The sequence below is a fragment of the Cricetulus griseus genome, chromosome 3, assembly GCF_003668045.3.
Source record: "Cricetulus griseus strain 17A/GY chromosome 3, alternate assembly CriGri-PICRH-1.0, whole genome shotgun sequence".
NCBI classification, from domain to species: Eukaryota; Metazoa; Chordata; class Mammalia; order Rodentia; family Cricetidae; genus Cricetulus; species Cricetulus griseus.
Genome location: NC_048596.1, coordinates 119,347,614 through 119,368,709, shown reverse-complemented (window position 1 = coordinate 119,368,709; position 21,096 = coordinate 119,347,614). Strand labels below are relative to the sequence as shown.

Here is a 21,096-nt window from a genome sequence, read left to right as displayed (position 1 = left end):
ATACACTAAAGTAAGCATTTCCTAGAAAACAATATGAATATTAAAAAAACACTCCTTGTGTCTGACCACCACCTACCTTACTTCTAGCATCTTTTACTTGCCATTGAGTTTCAGTCAATCAGTGTTACCTTGGGACCCCACTTGGATCAATTCTCTTGCTGTTGCTTATTCAACTAGTACACTGGAGAGCCAAAGCTCCCTAAATTAAGGTTTGCTTGTTTGCAACTGTAGCTAGCTCTGAGTTACCCCAACTGTTCATTTCATTTATTTGAAATGGCTTTAGCACAAGGGGTTTGACTTATATAGAATCACACTTCCACCTTAGAATTCCAACTTAACCTCATGATAATCATACTGTACTATTGTGTTCTTTAAAAACTGCATTTATAGCTAACCTCCCATCTCTTCAAAGCACTATCATTATGAAACAGAGCAACCAACTTTATTCTACCCTCCATTTATTGTGTAACCTGAGGATTATCTCTTAATCTCTGAGCCTCAGTTTGCATGTCTGTAAAGTGGAGTAGTCTTACCAGCCAGTGACTATAACATAACTACAATGGTAATCAGAGATGAACATCAGATCTTTGGAAAGGAAAGCCACTACTAATAAGTTAATGCATACAGCTGACAATTCCTTCTCCATCCTCCCCTCCCTTTCTCCTTTCTCTCTTCCAGTATCCTGTTCTGTCAACCCATCTGTCAAGGAGTCAATGAGTTTATCATGGCAGATCATTTGCTCAGATTTCAGCAAGGGTGTATCAAAGGTTCTTGTAAAGTGATCAGGTGGAAAGTAATTCATTTTATAGGACAACAGTTCAACTGAATAATAACATAGCAATGTGATGATAATACCCAAAGATTATTGACAAATTTATCTGCTGTGAGAAGGAGAATTCTAGCACAAAACCTGTCTTTGACCTGCAAAACAAATAAAAATATGCCTAGAACAGTGCTGGTATGCTGATACAAATTGACACAGAATTGGTGGCACTAAGCTGGCAGAAAGAAAGACATGTGACTTAACTACTGAAAATCTTGGCATATTGACATGAAGCATAGTATCAAATCTACCCAGAAGCAAATTACTTTTGCTCTACATATGTCCTAAAATATAAACAACTGCTTAACTAAAGATAATTTAAGATACTAGATAATGGCTTCATCTATAGATTTGGACAAATAAGCTAAATGCACCCCAATCATGCAGGTTGATCTGGTAGCCCCATGCTCTGTACATGCTCCTTCAACAAAGGAGCATTCAAGAAGTTTACACCTGTGCTGTACTGAAGTCCTTCCACTTGTGAGGAACCATGGAAGAGAATGCCTTAAACAGTCTAGAACAATCCCTGAACTGAAAGCACAGACTAGAATAATGAATGGCAAACTTAAGAACATCTGGACACAGATGGTACCAATCCCTCTTCCCAACCCATGCTGGATATTGCTACATGCTTTTTTCCCACCTTAGATATAGCCCATCACTCTACTCAGGGTAATTACCACTCAGAGCTGTTCCCTGAGATAAGGTTGCCATGACTCAGGCATAGACTACTTGGTCTTGAGGGGATTAAATTTACAAGCAACCAAGAGGTTCATGTATTTTAAATATGAAGGCTTCTCATTGACACAGAAAACATTGGAAAGCATATAAATAAAATAACTCTCACTTATTGGAAACTAAATAAAATTCAGTTTGTCTCTTTAAGATCAGCATAGATAAAGATATTTGCTTCATTGGTCTCCCTTGCTCTAAGTTATCTCAATATAATCTAACTTCTCATGTAGACTGCCCTACTAAATGTGAATGCTTTGGTCATAAAGCCTTTGAAAGTTGGTCATACAGTAATAACAAATGAATTATGCCTTTAGCTAAATCCAGTCTCCTGCACATTTTAATAATTGTGACATATTCATTCAGTATTCTTCATTAATAGGCAAATCTTTGAGCCACTGGTGGGGAATAAGAAACAACTGGTTTTTCATTAAGACACCAGTGGACCTTCCATATATACCTTCCCAGAGATCCTTTATACTGACCATTGGCATCTGTCAAGCAGCGACCCATGAGGACTAATTTAATAATACGTAAGGCAATAGAAACATTATTATTGACCCATTAAAACACCTCATGTGGTATTATATATTATTAAAATTATTAAACATTTTATTAAGCACTTTTGTGAAAAATCTCTGTTAAGAATGGTATAGTTCCTATATTTCCAAAGGAAGTTAGTTCTCAGAGACATATAGCATAGAATGGCTCTAGACCATGAGTGAATATATATTAGTAAGTCAGGAAACTGGGGACTGAGCCACCAGAAAGAAAATGACCAAGTGCAAAGAATCGAAATCCACCCTGGTTAGAGGATAATGCATGTGAATCAGTGGAGAATATTCAGTCAAAGTTGTCAAGGTGATTGACAGAGTAAAAAGAGAAGAGTCCTGCTCATCACTACTTGACTAATCCACTAATCCTGTGCCACTTGTGATCAGCGTATCAGTACTGTCTTTAGGTAGGATCTATAGTGGGAGCAAAGCAAAACAACCAACTGCACCCAACCAACAAGGCACAAAGAACATTTGTATCTATGACATCATGCTGTGCGTGAAAATGAGCAGAAAAGACCACCATACTGCAAATAGTAAGAGAAAGGAAGGTGAGATCTCGGTCTTGTTTCTTTTCCCAAGACACCAGAGCACACAAGCTTAAAATATTCAAGAAAGAGACTGACAGTATATGAAGCCTGGCAAATGGCATTCTGTTTCTGAAAAGTTCATGGTTCAATTTGCAAAAGTCAGTTCTTGGTGGAAGCCAGCAATTTCACAATAAGGAAGCCCCCCACTGCCTGACATGGTTCTTCTTTTTCTCTGGCTTTCCCACAGACTAACTTGAACCTCAAAGACCTAGAGTGGTGAGTGCCTTTGTTTTCTGTCTCTCTGAGGTCTCTCAAGTAGATTCTTCTCCCCTTTAATTTCAGGATCCAGCACCAAAGACTCATCACAGGAAATACTTTGGCATGTAACTTATTTAAAATTTCTTATATATAATTTCTCCCTTATTCACTTACATGGGATGATAATAACCATCTATTGAGTGCCTAATAGGTACCAGGCAATTTGCATACATTATCTTATTTAATCCACACAAAAGAAGAAATTGTTCTCCCTCACTCTCTTTTTTTTCTTTCTTTTTCAGATGAGGGATCTGAGGCTGTTTCTTGAGGTCGCATAGCTCTAAGCAGGGGCTTGAAGATTCAAATGAACAGTCTGGCTTAGGATTTGGTGGATGTTCTGGTCACCTTTCCTTAAAGAACAAATCTCCCTACCTACAGCTTCATCTTAGGTGATAGGCTAATTTGGGAATGTTGGGGAGAGGGAGGGCAGGACAAAATTGCTGTATGGACCAGACTGCCTGCTCTCCCTCCTCCTCCTCCTCCTCCTCCTCCTCCTCCTCCTCCTCCTCCTCCTCCTCCTCTTCCTCCTCCTCCTCCTCCTCCTCCTCCTCCTACTACTACTACTACTACTATTCTTCTTCCTCCTCCTCCTACTCTTCCTCCTCCTCTTCTTCCTCCTCCTGCTTTGTCAGACAACTCACATATTCTTGAACTATGTGGATTATGAGAAAATATAATTCCCTACCAGAAGGAAGTCAAGGGAATACAATGTTCTCTTTACATGCAAATATCTTAATTACAGCTGGTAGGGAAGATATTTGTATGGAAATTTATGTGTTTTTGTATGCTATATATTCAGTTTGTCTCGGTAAACAAAAGGCCTTTTGCACTTCAGAAGGAAAATGGTGGCTATTGTACCACATCTATCCCCACCCTCAACAGGCATGGAGAGAGAAACCAGAGGTTTAGCACTACACTCCATGGTCTCCTGCAGCCTGCTTCCCCTCATCAGAACAAGCTTCAATAAAACATGCCTCCTGTTCTTGGAATTTTCTGCTGGGACATCTTCCCTGTCTTGTCCCTATGAAGACAGGCAAGCAATAATAATGTCCATCCTACTCAGGTACCACCTTCCTTGTTAGGAGAGAACAGCCAGATTTCAACCTTTCAGAGTGACGTGACTGCATCAGATCACTGAAAAACTGCTCTAGAATATCATTTTAGCAGGGCAAGTAGGGGCATAGTTTTCACTCCACTGGTTCTCTTGTCAGTCAAGATAAACAAAATATAACCAGTTACCTACAAAAAGTATGGGGTCATTTTGATCTTCTTAGTTTTTCTGAGTAGTTATAATGTCATTGTATACTATACATCCATTTTCTCCACTGAGGACAGAGGATAGACCTACCTTGAAACATCTAGGATTCTGGGTAGAGATGACTGAGACTATCACACTTCTAAAGAGTGCTAAGAATTAGAAAAACAGACTGGTCCTCACATCAGTTTGCCACAGCTGGAAAGGGCAAGTGTGGAAACCTGATGAAGGAATCCCAGAAGCCCTGAAAAGAACGCCAATAGGCCATCTGCCTGGGATGATGTTGATGCCAGTCTGCCTGGGGCCATCAGGGTGAGAGAGATGACATTTAAGGCTCACTCTGTCTGTGTGTTTCTTTGAAGTTGAAGGAGCTGGCATTTTCTCATTTGTTTATAACATTTTGGGGGCACAGAAGGGACTGGGTGGCCTAAAAGATGCACTTTTTAAAATGTATCATAACTGACAACTACAGTTACTCATTTCCAAGGTTATTGTCCAACATATTAATGGCTTTGAGCCCTTAGTTGTAGCCTTTGGGTCATCTTTCTGAGTCCCAGTGATGTTCCAGTGGCACCTTCTATCCTCTTCTATCCTTATGCCACAGAGTATCATGTTCCCTTGTCTGGACCAGTATGTCCTAACTTAATATGGCTGCCCAGGACTGTCCGTCAACTACTCAAATCAAAGAAGATGGATTCCTAATGTCCTGTGTGTCTGTCTTTCTGTCTGCATATCTGTGTTATTACATTCTACTTAGAGGGGAGGTTTTACTGCTGTGAAAATATACTGCAAAGCAAAGCACTAAATTCAACTCTATGAGCTGACATTCACAGATGCCGATTTAAAAATTGACATCATCAAGGTTACTTAATGACTAAACTGAGTCCTAGACCTTAATTCCTGTTCTGGGAAAAGAAGTGATGAAGCCTTTGATACATTACTGGGAAAACCACCAGTAAACCCCCAAAGTCTCAGCCAAGTATCCATGCAATGCAGAAAAAATTTCTATTTGTATGGTCTAAGTATATAGACTACAGTTATGAGATAAGAAAGTCAAGATTATAAAGGGAAGAGAGGAAACTCCTACTTTTCAAAAGATAAACTTTGACCATAGGCAAGAAGGAGATTTATTCCATGTTGCCATCAATGCAATGACTGAACCAGTGCTTCCAACCATCACTGTAGTGTACAAAGTGTCCATAATCAAAGATGGTAGAATTCTCCCTAGGACGGTATTCTTTAGGCCACTAAGAAGCAAGTGTCCCAATTTTCTCTCATTTAGAAGTCCAGTTGATTATAGTTCAACTTTCTGGCCATTGTGCATCTTCATACCATAGTATCCCAAGGAATAAAGAACCAAAGCCTTCCCTATGTTCATTTCTGCCTTTTTTAGAATGCATTGGCTGCAGTAGATATCTATGCTATTACCACTGGGTTGAAGCAAAGTATGGAGTTGTTTAGGAAGAAAGTTGGTGTGGGGATGTAGAGATGCAAAGAAGATTCTGGTAATCCTAACTCCTGGAAAAGATAAAGGAATCCTTCTCATGTAATCAGCCCTTTATCCTATTAGCTGACTATCTTAGATATCCCAAAGAACACAGCACACTCAAAACTAAACCTCAGTCACTAAACCGTATCTAGGTGAAAATGCCTGTTTCCAAAAAATTAAAGTATTTTCCTAATTTCATCAGGAAGAGGGAAAGGGGCTGGGAAAATGAACATGTTTAACCTGGAGTCAAAACAATAATAGAGGATGAAGTGACTGGCTTTTTTGTCTCTTTCAGCTGTGCCTCCCTTCTAATGGACAGAAACTCAGCTTTCTCTCTCTGACCATTATATGAAGAATTTATCCCCACAGAAGACAAATGACAGAAGACAAATGATGAAAAGGAAGTATAAAACCACAGTCCAAACTCCAGATTTCACAGATATATGAGATATCAGCACAGGCATTGATACCAAAGTGTCCTAAATTACACTCCTATCCCTCAGTAGATGTCTCTATTTCCAAATGTCTGTTATTTTGTGGATAATGAGTGTGCAGACCCACTGGCTTTAATCAGGGAGTGAGGTTGCAATAGCTGCTATAATTAGCCACCGATCCTTTCCTTTGTGTTCCTTCCTCTTGGCAGCTTTGTGCAGATTAATAGGCATTAACATTTAAGATGCTTCTCTTAATTCACTCGAAGTGAGTATATCATGGCACCTGTCTGCGGAGTCATCCACTCTGTGCCATGTCTTCTAATGAGCACTGTACACCTGAGACAAAAGCTGAAGAAATGAACAGATGAAGAGATAGGATAATCCAGGCACTGGGGGTCTACTAGGATCCCCTGCCTTCCTCTAGCTCTCTATTCCAAACCTTGCCAGAGAAATTTAACTCTGGTCTTGTCCACATGTGGCCTCTGGGATGGCCACAACTGAATAATTCCAAAGGATATCTTTCTGTACCTGGAGTCACAACATAGGTGCTCTCAACATATGGTTCCCCAGTAATTCTACACCTTGCTGTTGCAAAAGAGCAACATAACCCATTTTATGGACTCTCAGTCCCAATAAATGTATATCTGTATATCTGCTGTTAAATAAGAATCAGTGGCATACATTGTGGTGTCTTGGACCCCTGGGACTATAAGAATAATAGTAGAAAACTGAGAAAATCCAGTCAGAAGTTTAAGAAATAATGAATGCCATTGTGAATTCTCATTTTGACAAAGCTGCTATGGCTGTGCAGCACATCAACACTGGGGAAAACTAGATGAAGGGCAAATGAGAACTCTATCACCTTTGTGACTTTTCTCTGGGTCTAAAATTACTTCTAATGAAATGGTACAGAAGGGACACAAATCCTTATTGTTTTATTCTGTGTAAATAAGAACAGACTAGATTCAAAGTGGTCAAGGAACAATCAGGCTGAGCAACAGGAATTGGTCACTACAAAGACTCACGGGGAAGGGGAACTCATCTTCTGATAGTCAGTGTACTTTTCTTTCCTTGGTTTCTTGGGTCTACTCAGAAAACCCAATGCCTAAAACCCACAGTAGCAAGACCCTTCAAATGAGTCCAGTATTCCTCAAGCCCCTGTCTGTACCACTGCTAATACTTTTTCTACTGTCTAGACGTCAGGCGTTCTTACTCCTAGTCAATATGCCAGGTGAGGAAGAGTGATTCCCTCACTTTATGGTAGGTTTCCAACCAAAGTGGCATGGATTAAATAATGATCCAACCCCAGTAGCCTTATTTCTGCCCCTAGAGGAACAAGTTGTCTGATTGGTTCAGGTCCAGGCATGAAGTCTGCTTATTCTGATGAGGACAAGCTCCCATCAGGAAGTAAACTGGAAAGCAAACTTTCTGCTTCTAATGGGGAAGGTCTTCAGTCTTCCTAGGTTGCTGAGTGGGGCTGAGAAGCTTCATCTGAGAATCCACATGAGGAAATGCATCATGGCTGCACAGTGAGACCACCAACAACAGCTTGTGATTCAAGAACACATTAGAAGGGTCCTCATCCAGGTGCCTCTTCTTCAATGGTTTCAGAATGCATGATCTTTGCAGTAGATAAGGGTGTCTGATGCTAGATGGACCTCCAAAAATATCAAAATCAAGCAAAGAACATGGTGGTATCTTACAATTATGAAAGTCAGTTGATGGCAAGTGCCATCACTAGGTCTTAAAGGTAGATGCAAACCAAAAAAAAAAAAAAATGCTGAAGTTAGCCTGGCGGTGGTGGTGCACGCCTTTAATCCCAGCACTCGGAAGGCAGAGGCAGGTGGATCTCTGTGAGATCGAGACCAGCCTGGTCTACAAGAGCTAGTTCCAGGACAGCCTCCAAAGCCACAGAGAAACCCTGTCTCGAAAAAAGCCAAAAAAAAAAAAAAGGTAAATGCAAATGACAGGCCATTTCACAGATTGCAGACTCTCCTAAGGATCCTGTTAACTGATTGATTTTCATCAAATGGTCTTTCCAGTTGAGGATAAGAAACAGGTAGTCAAAGCACAGAGTTTTAACCTCAGGTGACTCACTAGTCAGTCATCACTCTTTCTGGAAAGCATACTGTGGTGAAGCCAGACCCTCCTCAAACCTCAGGTCCTGATTACAATATTTGCCTGGCTACCCTCCCTAGCTCTCAAGTTAGAGTAGTCCTGGACACCTGTGTTCTCTCCAGAAACTAGCTATGGTAGTCATTGGGCCAGAAACTCCTTTAGGATTCTCTGGAAAACTCTGAGTGTTCAAACAATGAAAATCAAGTAAAACAATCCATGAAAACTCTTCTTATAATTCTTATAATTTCAGCATGTTGTTGAATCTCTCAAACCCATGTGTGAGCCCTCAACTAGTGAGTCTCCCTGGATTTTTCAAAGGACACATCCCCACACTAGGTAGTACTTGTTGGTTGTGGAGTGGAGACCGGTTAAAATTTGAAGCATGTTCTGGATTCTTCCTTAACTGCCAAACTTCTGAAGTCAGTTTTTCTTCCCCATTTCTCTCCTGTATGTGTTTTTGAACATTTTTTTCTGATTTTATATGGTGCTTTGGCTGCATGTATGTCTGTGTATTCCTTGTGTGCATGTTGATGGTGGAGGCCAGGGAAAGACATCAGATCCCTGAAACTGTAGTTATAGACCACATGAGCACCCTTGTGGGTGCCAGAAATAGAACCTGGGTCCTCTAGTAGAAAACCCAGTATTGTTAACTGCTGGGTCACCTTTCCAGTCCTAGGGGGACTGTTTTTGTTTGTTTGTTTGTTTGTTTTTTAACTGAGGGTCCTATTGTTGTCAAACTTTCTTCCCTTTCCTGCTTGTTCCACAGGATGCAGTTCATTGTGACCTTACCCTTCTGCTCTTCAGGATAGCAACTGAAAACACCCCTGTGGCAGGTGTGACAAGCTCCACCATGGCGTAGAAATTCCACAAGGCACCAAGAGTTTGCATTCAGAGAAAGAACAAGAACAGAAGTAAGGATGCCTTCTCTCTTTCCTTTTATGCCATCAGACATGAGATGTAGTGTTTGAATAGAATATGAGAAGACATATTGGCTTTTCTTCCCCCTTAAGATGGTCAGTCTCCCACCAGAAACTTCTTTTCCATGTGATACACAGCTGTACTCTATTTCTCAGCTTCCCTGATAAATCGTGGAGCCATATGACTTGCTTCTATTAAGTAGGGAAGTGATGACCCCATAGCTGGTCCATGTTCATTAATAACATTACTCTATGTCCCTCTTCCATTCTAGCTGTCTACAAAGGCACAGTGATTAGGGTAACTAAGGCAAAGTGCAGATCTCTGTTGGCCTGCAAGACAGTGCTATGTCTCCAGAAAATTCACCTATAGATACTACTGTGTGACCTGGAAATGAGTTTCTATTTGTATTGGAATATTGTGCGTTTCCCACCTATTTGCTACAGTGATCAACCTGTGTTAGCAAAGACCTTTGCAAATTCTTTGCTCAGAATGAAGAAGGCATTTGTATTTTATCTCTAATAATAGTAGCAGTAATCAATGTTTATTAAGCTATTTTATCATCCTAAGACCTTCACACCACACACACACACACACACACACACACACACACACACACACACACACACACACATATATATATATATATATATATATATATATATATATGTATGTATATATTTGGAATCTTTATAGCAAATGCAGGAGTTATGGCCTATTTGCCCCCATTTTAGTTGGAGACACAAAAAGGATGAATAACTTACCTAAGATCAAAGACAGGAATTTTAGGAACAGTGATTCAAACAGAAAAGCCTAACATTTTCATCATTGCCAAGAGTACTGTGACCCCCATATAATGAAGTATTCTACCACCAGATCATCTTGCCCTAAATTATTTCCATGTTCTGAAGATTACTATTCTTAACATGTACAAGAGTTGCTGAGAATGTGGTCTCAGAGCCCTCAGCTTAGAACCTAGCTATCAGACCTATTTTAGGTACTTCTAACCTAAAGTACACTTGCTAGACTTAGATGATCCAGATCACTACTGGTCTGCCTCCTCAGGACATTCTTCCCAGATGCTGCATTGACTTGTTTAGAAAAGGCTTGATCGTGATTTCCAAAGGATCACTTCACAGTGGGCTATCTGATTGCCCGTGGGCTCCTGGTCTGATCTAATCTAGTTCCTGCTTAATCTCAAACACACATATTTCCTATTCACTGATGATTTTGTTAACTCTACTAAGTGCCAGCAGGAGGTTAAGTACAGGGGACAGCAGAGTGACACCATTTGGGTTCTCTGGATCACAGCATCTCTCCCTGCCACACCTATCCCTTCCCGATCTCAGTGAACTTCCCCCTTCCCTAATAAACACACCTGAAAATATATTTACTCTGGAGTCCCAACCTGCACCTCTTCAGGATGTCTGAAATTTTATTTAACTTTACATCTGATCACCAATCTCTCTGAGTTCTCTGAAGATCTAAGAAAGGACCTATGGTATCTGCAAACTAGCCTTTGTCAAAGCCCATTTACAGGCACTCTTGGAAGCATCAATGAGCCACGGGAGGAAAAGGTGGCTGCCATCCAGTCCATTGTGAGAAGAGAAGAAATTGCCCCTCTGCTTTGATACAGGAATGTTTGTTTTTTCAATCTAAATGTGTAATAGGAAATTTGGCAGTTCACCTTTGTAAATCATTTGCATACAACTTATGTATGAGCCAGATGGTGCCTCCTTGTTTTAAGAAATTAAAAATGAAAAGGGAAAAATATAAGAAAGAACTTATCTTTGCCTCTTCTCCTGACCTTCTGTGTACACACTAGAATCTTTACAGAGCAAGCCAGCCCAGGATGATGGACACATACATTCACACAGACACACCCATGAATGAGAACTTGTACACTGGAGCACACACATACACACCTACATTATCTGTATTTGCTTACATTAGTAAGCAAGTTGAGTAGTAAGCAGTTCTCAGTCCTAGTAATCAAGGATAGTAGAGTGGTGCAAATTTGACCCTGGTTACAGAGAGCATCCTTCGTGGTGTTCAGTCTATCTGATAAATCACCACATTCCTTGGGGCCTTAGCCAGTGTATACTGAACAAGAAAGTCTTACATAAATCTCTCAAACATAGACATAGCTCTGTGATTTGGAAGCAAGAACATATAAATGCTGGCCAGAAGGGCAATGCTGATGACCCACAGTTTCTGTGGAAGTTGAAACCTTGGAAAGGAATTTTCCTCGAAGTGATTGTCTTAATCCTACTCTCTTGGGGCAGCTCTATGAGCCTAGTTTATTTTCCAGTGGTCAGGAGTTTCTCTTTCTGATCCAAGAATCCCATCTGGGAATGAGACTATCTCCACAGTGTTCTTGTTTTGGGTGTGAGGAGTGCTGAGGAGACAGTAAGAGCAATAGTTTGTCTAGTAAGTATTGCATTACAGGCTCTTCACACAAACTAACTTGCTTAACATAAACATACCTCCACTGAGTAAATATTTTTGTCCTAATTTTCAACATAAGAAAATTGAACAGAGGCATTGAGCACATGGTGCTGATGGTAGCTAAACATTAGAGAGTGAACATAGCTGACACTAGCTCCAAATCCAAGAATTCTTTAGTAATGCTAATGTCTTCCAAAGTTGATAAGACTTTAGGGACATTTTTGTGACCTCAGGCATACATACTCCTGTCTTTCATTTTTTAAAAGATTTAGGGTTGGGGTGAAAGCATACATCAAGGCATTGTGAGTAAACAAGTATTGAGTCAATCTGATCTTTGAGTATGGCCACTGTAGATTTACACACCGGCAGTGCTGAATTTTCAATCAAAGCTATCCTTCCTAATTTCGTACTTCTTTGGAACCAAAGATACACATTTTCAAGTCATCTAGCCTCAGCTAACAGCCTGATTGGAGCTCATGAAGAGAGAATTCAAGATACCTGGACTGTGGACAATTCCCATTGACTTCATTTTCTTAAATCTGTCCTGACCTCCAAAGAAATGCAATGGGTTTACTCCTTGATGCTTTGCCAGGAGTAAGAGTAGAACAAATGACTCCTAAAGCAAGAGTTAAGGCATGCCATTTGGATAGTGCTCTTTTTTATGTTTGTTTTTTTTAGCATTTAAACCAAAGAAGAAATATTAAATGTACCAGAGAATCCAGTTTCAAAGCTCAGCTTGGATATTCTGATCTGATATGGTTTTCCTAAGACCTGATATAGTCCATAGAAACCAATAAATTATAATTAAATATCTTCCCTGCACAGAACAAACAAAAAACAGTAAGCCATTCCTTACTTTCATCAGAACCACTGTTGATCTAAATATAGCCAGGCAAGACAGAAGACCCTACTATATAGAGTGGAAGGCAATTAAATGACTTCAGCTGGGCTCTGTGACCCATGCACCTGCTTAGTAACCCTATCCAGGCTTTGGACATGCCTGGTGGGGAGAAGAGTCCAAATGCTGAAGACTAGCCTGTGGCACATCCCTATAGGTCTTCTCTGACTATCAGCCTGTGGGTATGCTACACCATGCTCCCTTTCCTATATCTGGGGATACTTGGTAGGGTGGGTGAGTGAGCTGGGGACACTCTGCTTTCTCCAGCTTTGGTTTATTTTGTCTCCTGTGTACTCATGATAGTACATCATTTGCCATCCTTTGGTTGAACCATGCAAGACAACCTGCAGTCGTAAAGTGCATTTCAAAAACATTCTACTTTCTTCTGCACTGTTACTAAAGTGAAGTTCCTCGGGTAATCAGTATCCATACCTGAGGGATCAATCATGCATCACGAAGTCACCAGGAGCATCCAAATAAATCTAACAAGTATATATGTACTTGCTAGGCCCAAATTCCAGCCACCTGGTTTACAGAACTCAGGCAACATGATCATCACACTTCACAAATGTGATAATTTGTTTCCTTCCATGACTACTATGAACTGAAAGCTTATGTTTCTTTAGTCCCCAAGCTAAAACAAACATTTAGTGCATAGAGAAAAAATGGGCAGGTAATGATATTAGGAGCAAGACTGGATATAGAATTCTTTAGAGGTCATTAGATCATTAGCCTTCATCAGACTTAGTGATCTCACCTGAGGGACCTTAGGAAGACCCTTTGCCTTTTCTTTTCTACTATAGGAGAACACAACATGAAGACCATTTATGAAGCATGGATCCAGCCTTCCCCAGACATGGAAGCTGCCTGAGCCTCTGGAACTTTGAGAACTATTCTTGCATAAGTGTCATGGTTTGTGGTATTTTGTTCAAGTGCCACAGATGAGGACTTTGTCTGCTCTACAATATTGTCCTCCTGTTTCCTACACCGAAATCTAAACTTCTCCCTTAGTCAAAATGCTCACAATAAGTCTTCCATATTTGAACATTTTTTCCTTCTTGTTTTTTTCTGAGACAAGGTATCTCTGTGTAGACTGGTCTTAAACTCTAGATCCACCTGTTTCAACCTCCCAACCCTGGAGATTATATGTGAGTGCCACTATGGGCAACATAAATCTTCCTTATTGCAGGAGTTGTGTCCCAATCAGTTTGCAGACACGACCCCATCCCCCATCCAAGGGCATCAAGTTGTACCTATGTTTCTCTTTCTAGGAAAAGTGACATTCATGGCCACTCACCTTTAGCCTGGCTATAATCATCATAATATAGAAAAACTCAATGTTCTATAATGTGGAGATTCCTCACAAATGAAAATAAGATCTTGTAGTAAGAGATACATAACTGTATGCAAATGAAACTTCCTCACAATCAGCTTTTTCTAGGGTCATGTTTTTTTCCATAGCCCGAAATTGACAAGATGTTTTATTTTCTTACTTTGCCAAAGCCAGTAGGATTGTGTTTAGCAGTGTGCTAACCACTTCTAGTTTACTTTGGGTTCCACTTTCCAGGAAGATTTACCTTTGGAAACAAGATCACTCTCACATAATCATGAGATAATTTCAGAGAATAAAACATGTTGTGAGTGAGGCTAGAGCAGGAGATGGATTGGAATATTGACAGAGCACCAAGTTAGACTGTCTGAGTGTGCACTTGAACATACAGTTATAGGTATTCAACTCTGTTTGCATAAAGAATGAACAGTGATTCAGTAAGAACATAATGTGCAGGCTATTGCAATGTATAGACAGAGTCCAGCCTAATGTCAAAGAGGAAGGAGGAATGACCTGCAGTGATAATAATAAGTTGATATGCCAAGATGCAGGAGTGGCTGAAAGATAACTGTTGAGTGCATATGTGAGCATGCGTGTGCATACATGTGCACCATAGTGACAGGATTAATGGACAATGACAGACATGTAAGCAAGGGACTAGCTCAGCAACTGAGTCCTGCAGCTGGGAAAGTCTCCTTACCCTGTAGTAATCGGTACTGTAGACGTCTCTGGACATGCCGAAATCACCAATCTTCACCAGTAGGTTGGCTCCAACCAAGCAATTCCTGGTGGCCAGGTCCCGGTGCACAAAGTGCTGAGAGGCCAGGTACACCATGCCCGAGGCTATCTGACTGGCGATGTGGAGCATCTGAGAGAGCCCTAGCTCCCCCTTGGCCTGGCGTGGCTGTCCATCCACGAGGATCATCGCATCTGGCCCATGGGCCCTGCAAGGAGGGGGAAAGGAAAGTGGAGCAGAGAGAACTCAACAGATCAAAGGCAAAGTCTTGGTGGCTTTCAGTGCACTGGAATGTCCTGCAGAAATGAAGGAAATTCCCTTTCCAGGCTGCCCATGCCTGTTTCTATCTACCCAAATGATAGTAAATGAGTATGGGCATAGGTGAAACTACAAGATCCCCACTAAGATAGCACAGACATATTCAAATGGCACATGGAACAAATGTTCTCTTTCACTAACTACCACCTTGGTTCTTCCCAGGTGCGAGGTGATTAGAATAATTAATAAAGCAATTACTGACCCTTGCTATGTGTGTATGCCAAGTGCTTTTCTGATAGTTTTAAATACATTCATTCAATCTTCCTACCATGATTTTTTTTTTTTTAAGTTGAGGCACAACATGATTAGAAAGCTCAACCAAAGTCCTTGATATTTCAGAATAGTTATATGGTAGTCAAGAGACATAGTGTGACTTATTATCTATGACTATGAAGGAGAGTCCTGCAGAAGCTTCCAAAAGGGGCATCAAGCAGGATTTTAAGGTGATCTTAAGGGCTCAACCCTTGAGGTTCTGATTGGTTATGCGGTGTTCCTTCATTTGCATTTCTGACAAGCTCCCAGTGCCCATGCTGCTGACAAGCAGTCTACAGCCCCCAGCTGTAAGTGGTGTAATGCTTGCTCCATGCTCTACAGCACCAAAAGCAAGGCAGGGCGAAGAAACCCTCTGACTCCTTGGGAGCTCAACACTCCCTCCATGCTAAATTCAAGCCTGTCTGGGTTATGATAACACCCTGCCCTGTCGGATCGGTCATTTTAGTGTTCACTCTTTCCTAAAGAAAGCCCAATGAGCCGTAACCACACCACGGGGCCCTTATTTATGAAGTGGAGGACCAACAAGCCCTGGTGTACATCAAGGCCCCAGCCTGCTTTACTGCTTCTCCAATTTCCACTGAAAGGCACCATTAAATAGGAACACATTCTGTTTATTATCTTGGGTGGGCTTTAGCACCCTCCTTCCTTAGCAAAGCAGCTGCATCAGCTAGCCAGGGATGCATCAGGAGGCCAGTTCCCACTCCAGTATACCAGGTTACACTCCAATTAGCCCCAAACTCCAGCAACCAGGAGACATGGTAGCAGACAGAAATGACCTTCAGGGTCAAGACACAGTTTCTTGCCATGTATATCTACTTCAGCTCAAATATAAAATGATTCCAGAGACTCATGTGTCTGAATATTTGATCTCTACTGATGGAGCTTTTCTAGGAGGTGAGGAATCCCTGAGAAGCAAACCCTTGGTAGAGGAGGCAGGTCACTGGTGTGGGGATATCCTACAACTAATAATCCAAACTCCTTCTGGTCCAAACTCTCTTACTCCTTATTACAGATATGATATGACCTCAGGTGCCAGTGCCATATCTTCAACTGTGACAAACTGCATCCCTTCAAACGGTGAGTCAAAATCAATCCCCCTGTCCTCAAGTGGCCTCTTGTCAAGTAATCAGTCACAATGGTAAGAAACTATTTCTTTTGTTTTGTGTTTTCTTTTCTTATATGTTTGTGTTTCTCCTGCCTTAGTATTTACTCTTTCTTTTCCCCCTTTCTCTCTCCTCTGCTTTGTATTCGTCATCTTTCATTGGTATGCAAAGATACACGGGAGCTGGGAGATTTGTTGAGCCCTTCAGGTTGCACTGGGAACTAGAGAATCAGCTGTATCTCTGGAGGATGAATTAGGATGCAAAATAGGGCAGATGAGTGGAAGTACAAGGTGAGGGAGATTCTGCATACTGAGATAGGGTATCACCTAGACACATTTGATTCATAGCTTTTATAATGCAATAATAGTAGTAGTGACTTTTACAATAGCCTCCATTGGTTCAGTACCTAGCTGCATGCAAAATGCATCCAGGCATTATATACACATTGCCATGCAATGTTTCTAGCAACTCCATGAAGCAGTCATAACTTGATCCATTTATAATTAAGGTAAACTCCCATTTCTCTTATGTTAAGGATTAAATTTTCCAGGAATCAACTTCATTATGAATTTAAGTTCCAGAGACTTAGAGGATCCAGTGAGTTTTCTCAGTATCTCCAGGGAGGTTATTTGGAAATGTGACTCATAAGGAGAGATCTGAAGACTCTAGCCACGTCTGACTCTTCCCTTTCCTTTTTCAAAGTCTGAATGCTGACAAGTAGAATTTACGTGAATAAAAAATGCCCTTTATTTGTCAATTTACCTCGGATTTCTGATGAGTTTATAATTTGACAACTTCACATTCATCATCAAAAAGTCTCTGGGCTGGGGAAGGTTAAGGCTGTAACATACTAATCTCACTTGGCAAGTGAGATACTTAAGATATTAGCTGCATTGGGTTAAGAGAACAGGTAACCCTAAAACCAGGGCTATGAGTCTCAACCTGAGATCCTCACAGGATATATCTCAGGCCTTCTCCATCCATCTGGGAGGCAAGAAGAAAAGTACAGATGTCTCACCATGGATACAAAAACCTAAGTCCAGCTGGAAGGAGGCAGCACACAAAAATGAAAGGGTTAGGATGTAGCTCTGCTAGTAAAGTACTTGCCTACTAAACATACAGCCCTAAGTAACATACTCAACACCACAAAAAACAAGCCATGGGAGTGCACACCTGAAAACCCAGAACATAGATGGATGGATGGATAGATTAGAGAGGGAGATGGCAGAGATAGACAGGTAGAAAGATGATAGATAGATAGATAGATAGATAGATAGATAGATAGATAGATGATAAATTGATTGATAGATGATAGATACAGATAGAGATAGAAGATAGATAGACATAGATGATAGATGAATAGAGATAGACAGATGATAGAGATAAAAGATAGACACACATAGGTAGGTATAGATGATAGATGGAGATATATAGATAGATAGATAGATAGATAGATAGATAGATGATAAATTGATTGATAGATGATAGATACAGATAGAGATAGAAGATAGATAGACATAGATGATAGATGAATAGAGATAGACAGATGATAGAGATAAAAGATAGACACACATAGGTAGGTATAGATGATAGATGGAGATAGATAGATAGATAGATAGATAGATAGATAGATAGATAGATAGATGATAGATGGGTAGAGGTAGATGAAAGATAGAGGTTGAGATAGATGACATATAGATATAGATAAATAGAGATAGAAAGATAGATAGATATGGATGGATAGATAGATGGATGATAGATAAGATGGAAGAAGGAAAAGAAGGGCAATTCTTTTCATTTGTTATCCTCAGGCTTGATTTCACAGTGGCAAGTATGACTTCTGACCACAGAGAAAACCCCAAAGGCTCAGTGGGACTCTGGGGGGCAGATGCTGTCCATTCTTGCTTACCTGAGGAACTTGTTAAGGTCCCCATGTTTCATGTATTCAAAGACCATGATGAGTGGGTCCCCATCACCACACACCCCATAGAACTTGACAATATGTTCATGCTGTAGGTTAGTGAGCAGCTCAGCCTCCCTCTGGAAATCCTTCCTGGCAGCCAAGGTGGGATCCTTCAGGGCCTGAGAAACAGACAACATCATATTTTAGCAACCAGGGGATAGACAGCTGTATTCTTTAGCTGATAAAACTTGCTGCCACATCCGTCTCGATCCACAATGAATATGATCTATTTTAAAACATAAAGGCAAAAGCATTGCTGAAGCCATTTTTCATTCAACATTTTTGATTCTTAACAAAGGAGAGCCCACACCCCAGGTTCTGGCCAGTGACTTTAACCTATGCTTATTGTCCATCCACAAGCTTCCTGCAGTATGAAGGGCAGGGAACAAAGCTATGAGATGGAAGACCCTGTTCATAAATCTCTCTTTACAGAACAAGTCCCTCTGATACAGCACCACCCCAATTGCTTTAGCTTTGTAAATCTCTGCACACTCCAGAAGTCAAGTAATGTCATCCTTTGGAGTCCTTGTGTCTTAATGGTGAAAGAGGCTGTATTGACATAGGAGAATGAGCACTTGGCTAATCACTGTGCTCCCCCAACCAAAGTTTTAGCATTAGTTCTAGGGGAAAGGTAGGGCTTCAGTTTACAGATGGAAGCCTTTGATGCACAAAGGACAGGGTAGACAGCTATTAAGTCTCAGTGCAGGAGGAGGTGGTGAGCCACTCTACTGAGATGTTATGACCAAGTGTGACCCAGAGAGAAGCACAGACCCCACATTTCTTATTCTATGAAGACGAATACAACAAAAAGAGTATAAACACTAAGGTTCAGCATCACAAGGGGAGTGTGATACCAAAACTAAACATGTTTAGTGCATACAAGAGACAGTGAAGAGAGCACTACTGTGATACTTCATCTCAGTTGTCAACTTGACACACCCATGTATGTGTATGAGGAAGAGGGGGACCTCAAGTGAAGAATTGCATCCATCAGATTAGTGTGTGGGTGTGTCTGTGTGGTATTTTATTCATTATTGATTGATGTCAGAGGGTCCAGACCACTGTGGGTGGTGCCATCCCTGGGCATCAGGTCTTGTAAGGAAAATAACTGCATGTGAGCTTAGGTGCAAGCCAGTGAGTAGCATCCTCCATGGTCTCTGCTTTAAGCTGCTTCTTTGGTTGAGTTCTTGCCCTGGCTTCCATGGCAGAAGATGAATTAAAGCCTTTCCTATGCACATTGCTTCTGGTCATCATGCTTATTATCACAGACACACACACACACACACACACACACACACACACACACACACACACCCTATCATAGCCATCCTGAGGATGGGCAATGTTGTCCAAGATGAAGGATGACAAGAAAAAACTCTATGCCAGAAGAGAAACCTATGAAGGTGTGCCCACACATTTCTGAACCTCCTGTAACTGCCTTAAGGTCATAAGACAGATGTACCAAGTAATGACCACTTGGTAATCAAGAAGTAAGGACAAAACCAGCCAACTGAACTCAGGTCTCAGAGACTCTAAAGTGACTAGAGACTGGCTTGCACTCTCTTGGCTAAATGTTTAGCTTTTTCTCCTGATTCAGACAAGATGCCCTGCCATGAAAGTGTTGTAAGGCCTCCCTAGCCAGAGATCTTCATCCTTCTGTTGAAGCCCCAAAGGTTGAAATCTGCCAATTGTTTTGCATTTTCAAACTGCAGTGGCATGAACCTGCAAAGGATGTACAAGGTATGCCTCTCCAACTTTTCAGTAACCACTCCACATCAGAGATGATGGGTGCTTAGCATGGAAAGGCTATACAGCACTTTATTCCCCACTGCACATTTCTGTAGCTGGAGAAACTGAGGCTGAGCCTGTATGAGAACCAGACCACATTCACACAGTCTAAATGATGGGCAACATAGTGGACCTGAGCAATACTTTGCTGAGATTCACAACACCCCATACTTTATTAGCAATGCTACTAGGGTCATCAAAACAAGTGTGGCCTTCTCTAGCATCACCTTCCCTTGTTTGGAAAGTTTAAAAGAATTCACCAGAAAAAGTTTTCAATTAACTGGCCTACTGACAAAAGTACTGAAAGTTACTTTTACTAGACCTAATTATAATTTACCAGACCTAATTCTTTCTTTTGACTGAGTTTTATGTTATGTAGCCAAGAATGATCCTCACTCCTTACTTCCACCTCGGAAGTCCTAAGATGACAACCATGTTCCACCACGTTTGATTTTATGCACTGCTGAGGGTCGAACCCAAGGCGTTGTGCATGATAGACAAGACTCCTGCCAGCTGAGCCACAGCCCCCGCTCCCAAATTCTATAATTTGATGTGATGATTGATTCAGCTTTGGGAGATACTATGAATAAAGGAGTATCTATAATGGCCACCTGATACCAGAACAAAGACTTGCCAGCCAAAATGTCGTGGGGAGAATAACCTTCTCTCATGACCCACCTCTCGGCCACAGCCCTGAGCTACAAGGGGTAAAACATGGGCACTCATTTATTTTCATGAGGAAGAATGGGTGAAAAAACACAGAGGAACCCAGCATGAGTGGGATGGGAGAGTATGAGGATTTATGTGAACACTGGATTTATGGAAGAGAAAAGTAGATCAGATTTGGGGGCAGCCAAATGGCCTCTCTCCATCTCTTTAAATCATTCTCTCCCACAGCTCTGACATCAGTGGCAGCCATGGGATATTTCTGCTCTCAGCCCTTGAGCAGTAGCAGCCAGGGTCTGTCCCTCAGGCTGGCACCCTGAACTGCAAGGCAGACAGAGTTCCTCCTGAGAGATGGAGTACAATGCGGCTGCTGTCTCCAGGCCTTCCACACCCTTTCCCTCTTCC

At 41.2% G+C, this 21,096-nt stretch overlaps 1 protein-coding gene across 4 annotated transcripts in view; it reads right to left on the bottom strand.

Moving 5' to 3' along the window:
* Positions 1 to 21,096, bottom strand: part of Ntrk3 (neurotrophic receptor tyrosine kinase 3) — a 368,787-nt gene that overhangs the window by 36,516 nt on the left and 311,175 nt on the right. For all 4 annotated transcript variants that reach the window (XM_035441374.1, XM_035441375.1, XM_027408171.2 and 1 more), the window contains 2 exons: positions 18,184 to 18,356; positions 14,545 to 14,788 (listed from right to left, as the gene is read on the bottom strand). In XM_035441374.1, coding sequence (XP_035297265.1) covers positions 14,545 to 14,788; positions 18,184 to 18,356 — 417 coding nt within the window. The remainder of the gene's footprint in view (positions 1 to 14,544; positions 14,789 to 18,183; positions 18,357 to 21,096) is intronic.